Source organism: Zophobas morio, unplaced genomic scaffold, assembly GCF_036711695.1.
Source record: "Zophobas morio isolate AGI-343-1 ecotype UQ-CSIRO unplaced genomic scaffold, CSIRO_AGI_Zmor_V1 ptg000031l, whole genome shotgun sequence".
NCBI classification, from domain to species: domain Eukaryota; kingdom Metazoa; phylum Arthropoda; class Insecta; order Coleoptera; family Tenebrionidae; genus Zophobas; species Zophobas morio.
In genome coordinates, this window is record NW_026972136.1 from 5,962,637 (window position 1) to 5,976,374 (window position 13,738).

Consider the following 13,738-nt stretch of genomic DNA (forward strand, 5'->3'; position numbering starts at 1 on the left):
GACTAAATTTATATCTGTTCAGTATATTAGATTCACCTTTCATCTGCAAACTAGATAAAATCAATCACTGAAATGGTGGCAGGATGGGTGGGCAGTGCTAATTATTTTCATCTGTCTAATGAGAGTGGGAACTAAATAGAATTTAGGATATGAAAAAGTAAAAAAAAAGTACCTGCAACTTTTTTTGTTATAGTACTTATTTTTAGATTTATTTCTTAATTCAGATAAAAAAAAAGAACGGGTGGGTGGGCGGGGCTAAGTTTAACTTTACTTTACAGTTTTATCTCAGCAGCTTCTAGTACCCCACCCACCCACCCTCTCTTTTCTTACAAGGTATTATCTGCCAAAATCGGTCTTACTTTAGCAGGTACTAACACCGCCCACCCGCCCTCTCTTTTCTTATAGAGAAGAAACTGATTTTGGCAGATGACATACCTTCCAAGAAAAGAGAGGGTGGGCGGGCGGGGCTAGTACTTCCTAAAGTGAGACCGATTTTGGCAGATAATACCTTGTAAGAAAAGAGAGGGTGGATGGGTGGGGTACCAGCAGCTGCTTAGATAAAACTGATTTTAGCAGGTACTAGCTCCGCCTACCCGCCCCCCATTTTCTTAGAGAGATCTCATTTGCCAAAATCAGTATTATCCTAGGAAGTACTATTTGCTATTATCTATTCACTATACATAAATGACAAGAATAAAAGAGGTTGGTATAATAACCAATTCCTCTATACATACTTTTTAAAAAAATATTTCTAGCGTTAGCCACACTGACACATTTTTTTAAATAAATGATTAGGCGCTTAAACTTTAGTTTGAATATTGTCATGATTGTCATTCATGTCACTGTAGAAAACTCATTGAAAAAAAAAAAAAACTAACATAGAACTAAGATCGGTTGATATAACCTATAATTTTATAATAATGGCCGGTATAGGTATCTAAGGATTCTCAAGCAATTTTAGTTGATGTTATACCATTTTGGAGTTTCACCAACTTAAAAAAACTTCAGACATACTGAAATGGCTTTTGACAATCAATGCCAACATAAATACAATGAATTCACTAACAATTTTTTATTTGTACAAAATTCTTAAAAATAATTGCTACTGAATTTCTCCACATGCTGCAATTGTAACTTTCTCAGTGGGTGTCCCGCTTTTGCTCCCGCACCGTTCCATCCTTCGGACGACGTCCATCCCGCTTATCACGTGCCCAAAAACCACGTGTTTCCCATCCAGCCACTCAGTTTTCGCCGTGCAAATGAAAAATTGCGACCCATTGGTATTGGGTCCAGAATTGGCCATGGATAACGTTCCAGGCCCCACATGTTTCAAGTCGAAATTCTCGTCAACAAATTTCCGCCCATAAATCGACTTTCCGCCTGTACCATTGTGGTTGGTGAAGTCGCCACCTTGGCACATCTATGACAACGTTAAGGAAAAGCCCTAAGAAACCGTATAAATTGTATTGTAGTGTCCAAGGATACAAAGTCTGGAATGATTCTGTGAAACGTGGACCCTTGAAACCCATAACCCTTTTCATGGGTGCATAAACACCTGAAGTTCTCTGCTGTCCTGGGAACCACGTCTGCGCGCAACATCATGGTAATCCTACCCACCTCAGTCTTACCAACCCTGACGTCAAAGTACACTTGCGGGTTTTTCACTTTCTTATTTTCGTCCTTTTCTCCTGCAGCCTGCAATAAAAACTCTTAATTGAAATTAATGATGAAAAATTAACTCACTGTGTCTGAAGAATCTTTATTGTCTGCAAGCAAGTCATTAACGGTTTTGCCAATAGTTTCACCGGCATGTTGCTGCAACCACGAGTCTTCAGACCACACAGGCCGCGTCGAACCCTCCTTAATTCTTTGTGGTTTGGCCAAATTGACCCGTATGGTCCTCCCGAACAGCTCTGAGTCATTCTACAAAAAACTAGCTCAGTGGATAAAAATTACCAATTCTACTTCTACCATGTTGTCGATGGCTGCAGCCGCATCTTCCGCACTCTCAAATTCAATGAAAGCGAACCCCCGGTGCTTTTCAGTCTCGTAATCTAGAGGAATCTGAATATCGACTATATCACCGAATGGAATGAAAGCAGCATTGAGAACCTTATCGTCCACTTCCTCCGCTAAACCGCCAACGTAAATCGTGCGCTTCGAGCCCGTACTCATCTCAAAACATTTATTTTTTAACTTTACGATTCAAATATTGTCCATAAACATTGAGATAACCTCACTTTAAAAAATGAAGGACGTTTTTGACGTCCGATGACTCGAAGCGTGCGCATGCGCACTCGTCACTCGTGCGAAATTTCACAATAATTCTGCCAGTAACGCTAATAGTGAGTTATCGACACCCACTCAGTCGCTTTTAGTTCAAAAGTAGTCATTTTTGAGAAATAATGAGGGTTTAATAACTCCGGGGTCCTCTGAAATGCTGGATGGAGCCAGCCGGAATTTGCGCGTTAGGGACTTTCGATTTTAATTGTGGCACTTTGTCACCTGTCAATCGCATTTGACAGGGGCAACGTACGACAACTTCCCCCGTTTGTCTCAGCCATGTTGGCCTGTATGTGTAAAAATTTTAAGTTTCACGCGAGAATTTGAGGCTGGAAGTCTGTAAGAAAACATTATGCCCAAGTGTGATGTTAAGACGAGGTACATACCAGCGACATTTGCTTGGACTCTACTGATTGTAGCAACAACGTTGTTCTTCTACTACCCGTGAGTTATTCCCGTCCAGTGTTTATGTTACCAAATTTAGCGAAACCGTTGTTGTTAGAGCCCGGTATTACCTGACGGACTACCCATGGGTCCCAGCGTACCAAGGCGTGATCACGTTCTTCGTGCTGGCCAATTTCACCCTGGCTACCTTCATGGATCCCGGAGTCATACCAAAAGGTGGTTAAAACGTGCAAAGTGGTTGAATGTACTATCGCAGGCAATAGTATTGTTGGTGTCTCAAGAGAAGGCAGTTGTGATTATCTGACCATGGTGGCATATCCTTTGATAATGTAATGAAAAAGTAAGAACCATGGGGGCGCTCCATGACCCGGTGATAAGTCACCCTAGTAGTGAGTTTGGCTCGTATTTTTGGTGTTAATGAGTTGTTTGTTGAACTAAGTGTGATAAGTATCCTTTTTTATGTTGTATCAATCGCCGGGGGTTCTGGAAGTTACATATTTGCTTGTGATTACAACTATTGGAAACAAATTACAACTGAAATGTTCCACAGTTTAGCTTTATCGTTGCAATACTTAATACCATCAATATTGGGTTTAATTAATTTTAATTACTTTTAATCAACTACCGCATTCCAATACATGTGATTTATGACACAAAAATGTAAAAAATAACGTCTTACAAAATTTCCTTCTTTGGCTAAATTTAAAAATTAAAGCCGTATTTTTTGGTAGTTTCAACATACAATGTGGAAATATTTTAGGGGCAAATTCATAAATTGATTAAGTAAAACATAGTTCATGATGCAGCGAATCTCGAAAATCTAAAATTAATTTGTTTATAAACTTAACCCACCTTGTGATTACTGGTAAAAAATAATTTTTGTTTATATAGTTATATTCTGAGTGAAGAAGAAAAAGTCTAGCTTTAGAAAATACAAAGTATGATTGATGTCACAACAAGGCGGAATTTATTTTTTATGTGGCGGTCCTCGAAAATATCGTTTGATATTATATAATATATTTTGTAACTAAACGAAATTCGTTTCCGACGTATTGCTAGGCTCAAGTGGGTCCTTGAAATAAATTTGATAAAACCGCTCTTCCTGAGTATTTGTGGAAAACGCTTGAAGAGGTGAATCATATTTATTTTAAGGCCGTTTGAAGCAACACTCAATTTAATACTGAATGTAGGACGAACTGCGGATGATTTTTTATTTTCCGTGATGTACATCTTCAAAACCTAGTCTTAGCTTTAAAGTCGTGTCAGACGAACAGATGTGGGTTCTCTAATTATAACCTTAATTTAAAATCGCTTTGTAATAGTGACTGAGAAAATCGTAACTGTGGAGGCGCTGCGATGTAATTTGTGATGGTTCAAAATAGATTTCTAGAATACGAAAAACGTGGTCTCCCGTTTCCGCCTGTCTGTCGTCGAGTTTTCACTCTGGACTTCCAGATTTTTTGAAAAAAAAAAATCAAAGTTATATAACATTTTGCAATTTAAGTTTGAAACTGCGAAGCCGACCGTTCGAAATCCTGCAATTAAATCGTCAATCAAAATTTATTCATTTATCCACTTCCAAAAAATTGATGGCATCATCTGAAAATTTTGCCTAGTAAATCTTGCCTGAAATATGGGAATTATTATGACTGTACTTGTGTTTATCAATGCACTCATAGTTTTTAGAATTATTTACACAAGGTGACTCAAAGTAATTATTGATGAGGCAATTTATATTATTAATTGATTCAAGAACAACTCACTGCATTTATCCAAATTTGACATACGTGCCCTTGAAAAAATGTTAGTGTTGTAATCACAAAGTTCTTTGCATTAACATTACATACATAAATATCTTTATTTTAACTTATGAGAGTTATCATAACAATAAAGTTTGCGAAATAAGATCTTACAATTTTTCGAAAAATCTGGATTTTTTACCTTCGACCAGCTTTTTGGTATCACAATTTTTTATTTTGCAATTTTATTTTTTCAATGTTTCTTTCGATTGTATAGTTTTTTGTTTTTTTTATGTCCCAATTTTCCAATTATGCGATTTTCCGATTTCTTTAATTTTCAAAATTTCAATTTTACAGTATTTCGTTTATTCGATTTTGCACTTTTTCGATTTTTAAGTTACTCAATTTTTCTTCAATTTTCCAAGCTCTTGAGTTTTCATTTTTTTGATTCGAAAAGTTGAAAATACGAAAAACTAAAAAATCCGAAAAAATTGAAAAATCAAAAACTGCAAAAATGAAAAATTACAAAATCGAAAAAATTGGAAATCGAAGAACTAGAAACGAAAATTTGAAACATTGAAAAACTAAAATCGAACAACTTAAAAATATAAAAAAATAATTAATTAAGAAAAAACGAATCGAATCAAAAAATATCGCCAAAATTTTAAGAATTGTAAGCATTATTACATATTTAAAATAAAAACTAGAAAAATTGCAAATCAAAAATTGAAAAAATGAAAAATTATAAAATTTGAACATTGAAAACCCGAAAAATTGCAAATCGAAAAATCAAAATGTAAAATAAATGAAAAAGTTTAAAAATCCAATCATTCAAAAATGGAAAATTCTAAAATTCTAAAATTGAAAAAGTGAAAAATCTTAAAAATTATAATTATTACATATTTTAAAACGAAAACTAAAAAAAAGTAAATCGAAAATAGAAGAAGCGAAAAAAAAAAATTGAAAACCCGAAAATTGCCAGCCGAAAAAAATAAGAATTGAAAAATTTGTGTTGAATAAAAAAATATATAAACCTTGAAAATTTGAAGAATTGAAATATTGAAAAATTAAAAATCGAAAAATTGAAATGTAGAATAAATGAAAAAAAATTAAAATTCAGTAATTCAAAAATGTAAATTCTAAAATCCTAAAATTGAAAATGTGATTTTTTTTAAATTATAAGTATTACGTATTTTAAAACGAAAACTAGAAAATAGGCAAATTAAAAATTGGAGAAACGAAAAATAAAAAAAACAAAATTGAAAACCCGAAAATTGCCAATCGAAAAATATTAAAATTGGAAAATTTTTATTGAATGAAAAAATATATAAACCCGGAAGATTGAAAACTCAAAAATTTTATAGTATAAAGAAAATAAAAAACCAAAACGAGAAATTGAAGACATGAAAAATTGAAAAATTAAATATGTATTGAAAGCTCGTCAAACTTCAAATCTAAAAATTGTAAATCAAAAAACCGAAAAATTGAAATTGAAAAAAAGTATAAAATCGCAACATTGAAAAATCTAAAAAATGTAAAATTAAAGAAAACGAAAAATTGCAAATCGAAAATTTGAAGAATTGGAAAATTGAAAAATCAAAAATCGAAAAATTGAAATGTAGAATAAATGGAAAATTTTTAAAATTCAGTCTTTCAAAAATGGAAATTCTAAAATCCTAAAATTGAAAATGTGAAAATTTTTTTAAATTATAATTATTACGTATTTTAAAATGAACTAGAAAAATTGCAAATTAAAAATTGAAGAAAAGAAAAATAAAAAATCTAAAAATTGGAAAATTTTGCTTTGCAAGAAAGAAAAATTATAAAACCAGAACATTGAAACAATAAAGAAAATAAACCCTAACGAAAAATTGCAAATAGAAAAATTTAAAAAATAAATATTGAAACTTCAAATCGAAAAATTGCAAATCAAAAAATTGAAAAAATTGAAATTGAAAAAACAAAAAATTATAAAATTGGAACATCGAAAAATCTAAAAAATGTAAAAATATAGAAAACAAGAAATCGAAACGAAAAATTGGAAATCGAAAATTTGAAGGAATTGAAAAATTGAAAAATTAAAAATCGAAAAATTGAAAAGTAGAATACATAAATGAAAAAGTTTTAAAATTCAACAATTCAAAAATGGAAAATTCTAAAATTGAAAAAGTGAGAAAAAAAGAAAAATTGCATGAAGACATGAAAAATTGAAAAATCTAAAAAATGTAAAAGAAAACAATTCGAAAATTTGAAGAATCGAAAAATTGAAATGTGAAATGAAAAAGTTTTAAAATTCAATAATTCGAAAATGGAAAATTCTAAAATCGTAAATTGAAAAAACCAAAATTTTTTAAATTATAATTACTACTAACATATTTTAGAATGAAAACTCGAAGAATTGCAAATTAAAAATTGAAAAACGAAAAATAAAAAAATCTAAATGAAAACTTGAAAATTGCAAATCGAAAAATCTAAAAATTGGAAAATTTCACATTGAAAGAAAGCAAAATTATAAAACCAGAACATTGAAAAATCTAAAAACTTAAAAAAAGAAAACAAGAAACTCAAAGGAAAATTTCAATTCGAAAAACTGCAAATCAAAAAATTTGAACAATCGAAAAATTAAAATTCAAAGAATTGTAGTGTGGAATAAATGAAAAAGTTTTCAAATTCAATCATTCAAAAACGGAAAATTCTAAAATCCTAAAATTGAAAAAGTGAAAAATTTTCAAAATTATAATTTTTACATATTTTAAAATGAAAACTAGAAAAATTGAAAACCCGAAAATTGCAAATCGAAAAATCTAAAAATTGAAAAATTTTGCATTGCAAGAAAGAAAAATTATAAAACCAGAACATTGAAACAATAAAGAAAATAAACTCTAACGAAAAATTGCAAATAGAAAAATTTTAAAAATAAATATTGAAACTTCAAATGGAAAAATTGCAAATCAAAAAATTGAAGGAACCAAAAATTGAAAAAACAAAAAATTATAAAATCGGGACACTGAAAAATCTAAAAAATGTAAAAATAAAAAAACAAGAAACTGAAAAAAAATTGCAAATCGAAAAATTGGAAATGTGGAATAAATGAAAGAGCTTTAAAATTGAAAAAAATATCAAAAATGAAAAATTCTAAAAAGGTAAAATTGAAAAAGTGAAAAAATTTTAAATTTATAATTATTACGTATTTTAAAGTTAAAACTTGAAAAATTGTAAATTAAAAATCGAAGAAACGAAAAATAAGAAATCTAAAAATTGAAAACCCGAAAATTGCAAATCGAAGAATCTAAAAATTGATAAATTTTGGATCGAAAGAAAGAAAAATTATAAAACCAGAACATTGAAACAATAAAGAAAATAAACTCTAACGAAAAATTGCAAATAGAAAAATTTAAAAAATAAATATTGAAACTTCAAATGGAAAAATTGCAAATCAAAAAATTGAAGGAACAAAAAATTGAAAAAAACAAAAAATTATAAAATCGGGACATTGAAAATCTAAAAAATGTAAAAATAAAGAAAAGAAACTGAAACGAAAAATTGCAAACCGAAAATATGAGGAATCTAAAAATTGAAAAAATAAAAAATCGGAAAATTGGAATGTGAAAGGAAAAAGTCTTAAAATCCAAGAATGGAATATTCAAAAATCGTAAAATGGAAAAAGTGAAAAAAATTTAAAATTATAATTATTACATATTTTAAAATGAAAACTAGAAAAATTGCAAATTAAAAATTGAAGAAAAGAAAAATCTAAAAATTGAAAATTCGAAAATTGCAAAATAAACATTGAAAAACCGAAAAATTGAAGACATGAAAAATTGAAAAAATAAATATTGAAAACTCGTGAAACTTCAAATTGAAAAATTGAAAATCAAAAAAATAAAGAAACCAAGAATTGAAAAAATTGAAATTGAAAAAAAAAACTTATAAAATTCGAACATTGAAAAATCAAAAAAATTATAAAAATGAAAATAAAAAACCGAACGAAAAATTGTAAATTAAAATTTGAAGAAATTTTGAAAAATTAAAAATTGAAAACCCAAAGACATTTTAAATCGAAAGATTAAAAAATCGAAACATTGAAGAAACAAGAAAAATGAAAAATTGATGAAACAAAAAATTATAAAATCGAATATGTAATTGAAACACAAAGAAATTAAAAAAGCGAAACTTGAGAAACTCAAATCGAAATATTGCAAAATATAAAATTGAGAAACTCAAAATTTGGAAAGTTGAAAAACGGGAGAAACAAAAAAATTAAAGGAATTGAAATATTGAAGAATCGAAAAATTAAAAATCGAAAAATTGAAATGTGGAATAAATGAAAAAGTTTTAAAATCCAATAATTCAAAAATGGAAAATTCTAAAAGCCTAAAATTAAAAATTTGACAAATTGCAAATTAAAAATTGAAGAAACAAAAAGTAAAAAAATCGAAACATTGAAAAATTTTGTACAGAAAGAAGGAAAAATTATAAAACCAGAACATTAAAAAACCGAAAAATTGAAAAATTAAAAATTGAAAGTTCGTTAAACTTCAAATCGAAAAAATGCAAATCAAATAATTGAAGAAACCAAAAATAAAATTGAAAAAACAAAAAATTAGAAAATTCATGCATTGTATAATCAAAAAATTGTAAAAATGAAGGAAATAAAAAAGCCAACGAAAAATTGTAAATCGAAAATTTGAAGAAAGGAAAAATTAAAGAATCGAAAAATTAAAAATTGAAAATTCGAGAAATTTCAGATCGAAAGGTTGAAAAATCTAAACATTGAAGAAACAAGAAAAATGAAAAATTGAAAAAACAAAAAATTATAAAATCGAATATGTAATTAAAAAAACAGAAAAATTAAAAAACCGAAACGAAAAATTAAAACGCGAGAAACTCATATCGAAATATGGTGCAATCTAAAAATTGAAAAACTCAAAATTTGGAAAATTGAAAAACTGCAGGAACAAAAAAAAATGTAATTGCAGAATTGAAAAATCGAAAAATTGAATTGCGCAATAAATGAAAAAGTTTTAACATCTAATAATTCATAAACTCTAAAATCCTAAAATAGAAAACTAGAAAAATGCAAATTAAAAATTGGAGAAACTAAAAATAAAAAATCTAAAAATTGAAAAATTTTGCATTGAAAGAAGGGACAATAATTATAAAACTAGAACATTAGAAAACCGAAATATTGAAAGCTCGTGAAACTTCAAATCGAAAAATTGCAAATCAAAAAATTGTAAAAATGAAGAAAATAAAAAATCCCAGCGAAAAATTACAAATCGAAAATTTGAGGAAATGAAAAATTACAGAATCGAAAATTAAAAATTGAAAACTAGAGAAATTTAAATTCAAAGGTTGAAAAATCTAAACATTGAAGATTCAAGAAAAATGAAAAATTGAAAAAACAAAGTTAGTTTTAGTTTTTATAATTTTTCGATTTTTCTACTTTTCGAATCAAAAAAGTGGAAGAATTGCAAAATTGTAAAAAAGTATAATCAGAAATGAAAAAGTATAAAATGGAAACTTTGAATAATCGAAAGATTAAAAATTGAGTAATTTAAAATTCAAAAAAGCCAAATATGTGTTGTAAAATTGAAATATACAAAATTAAAGAAATCGGAAAAATGAAAATTTAAAAATCAGGAAAATGAAAAATAAAAATCAAGAACCTGGGAAGCTGAAGAAACGAAAAATTGTAAAATCGACAAATTTGAAAAATTATAGAAAATGAAATTCAAATCGAAATATTACAAAATCAAAAAATTGAAAAACTCAAAATTTGGAAAATTGAAAAACTGGAGAAACAAAAAAATGCAGATTTTCAATTCAAATCAAAAAAGCTGCGGGAGTATTATCTACGCCACTGGTTTTTACTTTATAGAAGTTATCAGAAAACAAAAATCGCAAAAAAATTTCATAATTTTCAAAACTTCGACCTTTTTTTTATTTTATAATAAATTTTATTGTGGTGATTTTTGTGTTCTAATTGTAAATTCGTGTCAAAATTTCCATGACATTTTTATTCGCATTTTTGAAAAATATGTATTTAGAAACCTTTTGCGTCTTTTTTTTAATGAAAAGAATGTTGGAGACTCCTAGTGTGTGCCTTAAAGTTGTGCAATAGACTTAGGTTTGTGCGCACTTCGTTCTGCGCATTTTGTACTTAAGTCAATTTGGTATTGGATAATGACAGTTGGCCTCCTTGTGAGACACCAACGATACTTTTGCGAGCGATAGTACGACGACGTCTTTCAGCTCCCCCTGACGAGGACCGAGAAGATGACTTCCGGGCGCCACTATACAAGAACGTTGAGATAAACGGGATTACAGTCCGAATGAAATGGTGTGTCACCTGTAAATTTTACAGACCACCGCGATGTTCACATTGTAGTGTTTGTAACCACTGTATCGAGGTGAGATGGGTTTATTTTAAGATAAAATAATAATGAAAAAAATTATCTGGTTTTGCAGACATTTGATCATCATTGTCCATGGGTCAACAATTGCATAGGAAGAAGAAACTACCGGTTTTTCTTTTTCTTTCTCATATCACTTAGTATACATATGATTAGTATATTTACATTAAGCCTAATTTATATTCTCAAGTATGAAAACACATTCTCCAATGCAGAACCAATCGTAGCGTATCCTTTTTATCGTCGGATTTTGTTTCTAGTTGGTTGAAAATGATCGATGTCCTCCTTAACTACACACAGCATTGTGTTAATGGGTTTGGTAGCGTTACTAGCGATACCAATTTTTGGCTTAACAGGGTTTCACATGGTGTTGGTTTCGAGAGGTAGAACAACCAATGAACAAGTTACCGGTAAATTTAAAGGTGGTTACAACCCGTTCTCTCGGGGTTGTTGGGATAATTGTTGTTACACCCAATTCGGCCCCCAATTTCCTAGCTTAATCAAGCCCCACAAATACAATGTGAAGCGAAAACACTGCCCTCACGGGCCCATAGCGACCATAACGAACGACAGCCAAGTGAAAACGTACATGGACAACAGCAACGGCGTGCGAAACATCAATTCGAATGCGTACAACAAGGTAGATCATTGACGAATATCGCGAAAAGACGATGTCTTAGAATTTTGTTCTGTTCCAGTTGTCTCCCGGCCGCGACGGCTGCGAACTCGACATGGAGCCCTCGGCGTCCCAATCCCAAGACTGCGAGCCCACGCCCCCGCTGCAGCAGCACGGCTCGAAAAGCAACTTTTTTCTACCGCCGATGGAAGGCGAATCTCCCAGACATCCCCGAGGTGTTCACTACCCAAGAAGTAGTCCCCATCCTAGGCCGAGAGGCCTAGACCCGAACCGGAGCGGCACACCGGAAAGCTTGGGGCCTCAGAGACCGTCGCCCACGATGCAGCAGAGGATCAAAGCTCTCGGTGTGCCAACTCCATTAGCAATGTCTAGTCCAGTTAGGAGGTGAGGTGGAGAGATTTTCCTTGTGATATTTATAGTGATGTCATTGCCCATGAACAATAAACACATTCTCATGTATTTAATGCGAAGCATGGACTCGTTTATGATTTGTTCCGCTCCTTGTCTAGCACACAGTGTGGGTCAAGAATTGGTACACTGAGCAGCAAATTTTGGCTTTATTGGCCGCTATTTAAGTGGCAGCGTAGAAATCGCGTTAGTGGGGATTTTTTGTGAGGTTTAGCGGCGGTGTTGCCAATTCCAAAGACGCTTCGAATTACCGAATTTTCATAAAAAAAATGAAAAGTTGACTTGCGACCGAATTTTTATAAATGAGAATTAAACTTTTCGTATAAAATCCAAGAATCACGCTGCCAACTAAATGTGAACTGAAATATACAGGGTGAGTCACTAAACGCCCGGTGCTCGATATCTCGTTCTGCGGTTCTTTGAGGACTATACTTCAAAATTATGTTTAACTATACAGAGTGTTCTGTTTTAACACGCATACAACTTGATGTTTTTTAATGAAACACCTATATATTTTTACATATTTTGTGATTGACTTAACTAACGCAGTAACCATCAGTATCAACTTTAAATATAGAAAATAAAGAAAAAAAAAACTGAATAACATTCAGTAATAAAATATAGTGTGTTCTATTTGAAAAAAATTGAAATATCGAGATTGGAAAATTATAATAATTAAAATATTTTTATAAATACTCTGTATATGCAAATTTAATCTCATTAATGTCACAACAAAGCGCGTATTGTAATACAGATTTTAAAAATAAGCATATTACAATTTTTTGTGAACTCTTTCATTGTCAAAAAATTTTGCGAAAATTGGAATAACGTGGCAACGTCGCATTGTAGTTTCAAAAATAAACGGTGGTTGAAGGCCTAAGAAAAGGCCAGTTAAAACACGTAAAAATACCTAGGGTGTTGTATTAAAAAAAAAAAAACAAACAAATTTGTGTGTGACGGCTTAAAAACAGAACACTCTGTATAGTTAAACCGTACAGCTTTTACTCACCTTGTACAATAAATGAACTCACAATTTTTTTTCCAGAATTGAATGTTATTAAAATTTTTCTCTCAGGCGTGGTTTTGCAATGCGAGTGAAATAAATATTTGAATAAATTTATTCTTATTGTAAAGTCGATGAAATTTTTGTTTCTTTTGAGGAAACAGAAATATTTCTAAAAATTTTCCGACTTTTAAAATTTCTGGTGTTTAATTTTTCATTTCTTCAAATTCTCAATTTGCAATTTTTCGTTTCGGTTTTTTATTTTCTTTATTTTTCAATACAAAATGTTTTTTTTCGGTTGATAATTTTTCGATTTTCCACTTTTCCGTTTTTTTATTTTTTAGATTTTTCAACTTTTCGGTTCAGAAAATGGAAAAATTGCAAATCAAAAATTGAAAAAACGAAAAATTAAAAAATTGAAAAATTGAAATTTCGCATTGAAAAAAAAGTAAAATTATAAAATTTGAACATTGACGACATGAAAATTGAAAAATCGAGAAATAGTTGGCTTGAATATTTCAATTCTTTAATTTAATTTCGACAGAACTTTCCTCGCCCCTGAAGTACATTAAAAAATTATAAAAATTTTTGTTTTCTGATAACCTCGATAAAACTAACTTTTTTAACTGAATTTTTAATTTTTTTGTTCCTTTAGTTTTTCGATTTGCAATGTTTCGAATTTTGAAGTTTAAATTTTTCAATGTAAAATTTTTCAATTTTTGGATTTTTCGGTTTACAATTTTTCGATTTTTCAATTTTTCGTTTCTTCAGTTCTTCCATTTTGCAGTTTTTCGCCTTTTCAGTGTTCCGATTTTCAACGTTTTTTGGATTTTTAATTTTTTCAATT

At 29.9% G+C, this 13,738-nt stretch overlaps 2 protein-coding genes across 3 annotated transcripts in view; one reads left to right on the plus strand and one right to left on the minus strand.

Annotated features, from left to right (window-relative positions):
- Positions 1-1,057: 1,057 nt before the first annotated feature.
- LOC135139461 (peptidyl-prolyl cis-trans isomerase E) lies at positions 1,058-2,327 on the minus strand. Its single transcript, XM_064069702.1, has 4 exons — positions 1,972-2,327; positions 1,744-1,923; positions 1,486-1,695; positions 1,058-1,420 (listed from the first exon to the last, which is right to left on the minus strand). The coding sequence occupies exons 1-4, from the start codon at positions 2,173-2,175 to the stop codon at positions 1,103-1,105; spliced, it is 912 nt and encodes a 303-aa protein (XP_063925772.1). The 5' UTR covers positions 2,176-2,327; the 3' UTR covers positions 1,058-1,102.
- A 288-nt stretch (positions 2,328-2,615) lies between these two features.
- The window catches only part of Zdhhc8 (Zinc finger DHHC-type containing 8), a 29,601-nt gene continuing 18,478 nt past the window's right edge, over positions 2,616-13,738 (plus strand). For both annotated transcript variants that reach the window (XM_064069693.1, XM_064069694.1), the window contains exons 1-6: positions 2,616-2,727; positions 2,786-2,904; positions 10,683-10,840; positions 10,899-11,071; positions 11,144-11,483; positions 11,542-11,864. In XM_064069693.1, coding sequence (XP_063925763.1) covers positions 2,636-2,727; positions 2,786-2,904; positions 10,683-10,840; positions 10,899-11,071; positions 11,144-11,483; positions 11,542-11,864 — 1,205 coding nt within the window. In that variant the 5' untranslated portion in view covers positions 2,616-2,635. The remainder of the gene's footprint in view (positions 2,728-2,785; positions 2,905-10,682; positions 10,841-10,898; positions 11,072-11,143; positions 11,484-11,541; positions 11,865-13,738) is intronic.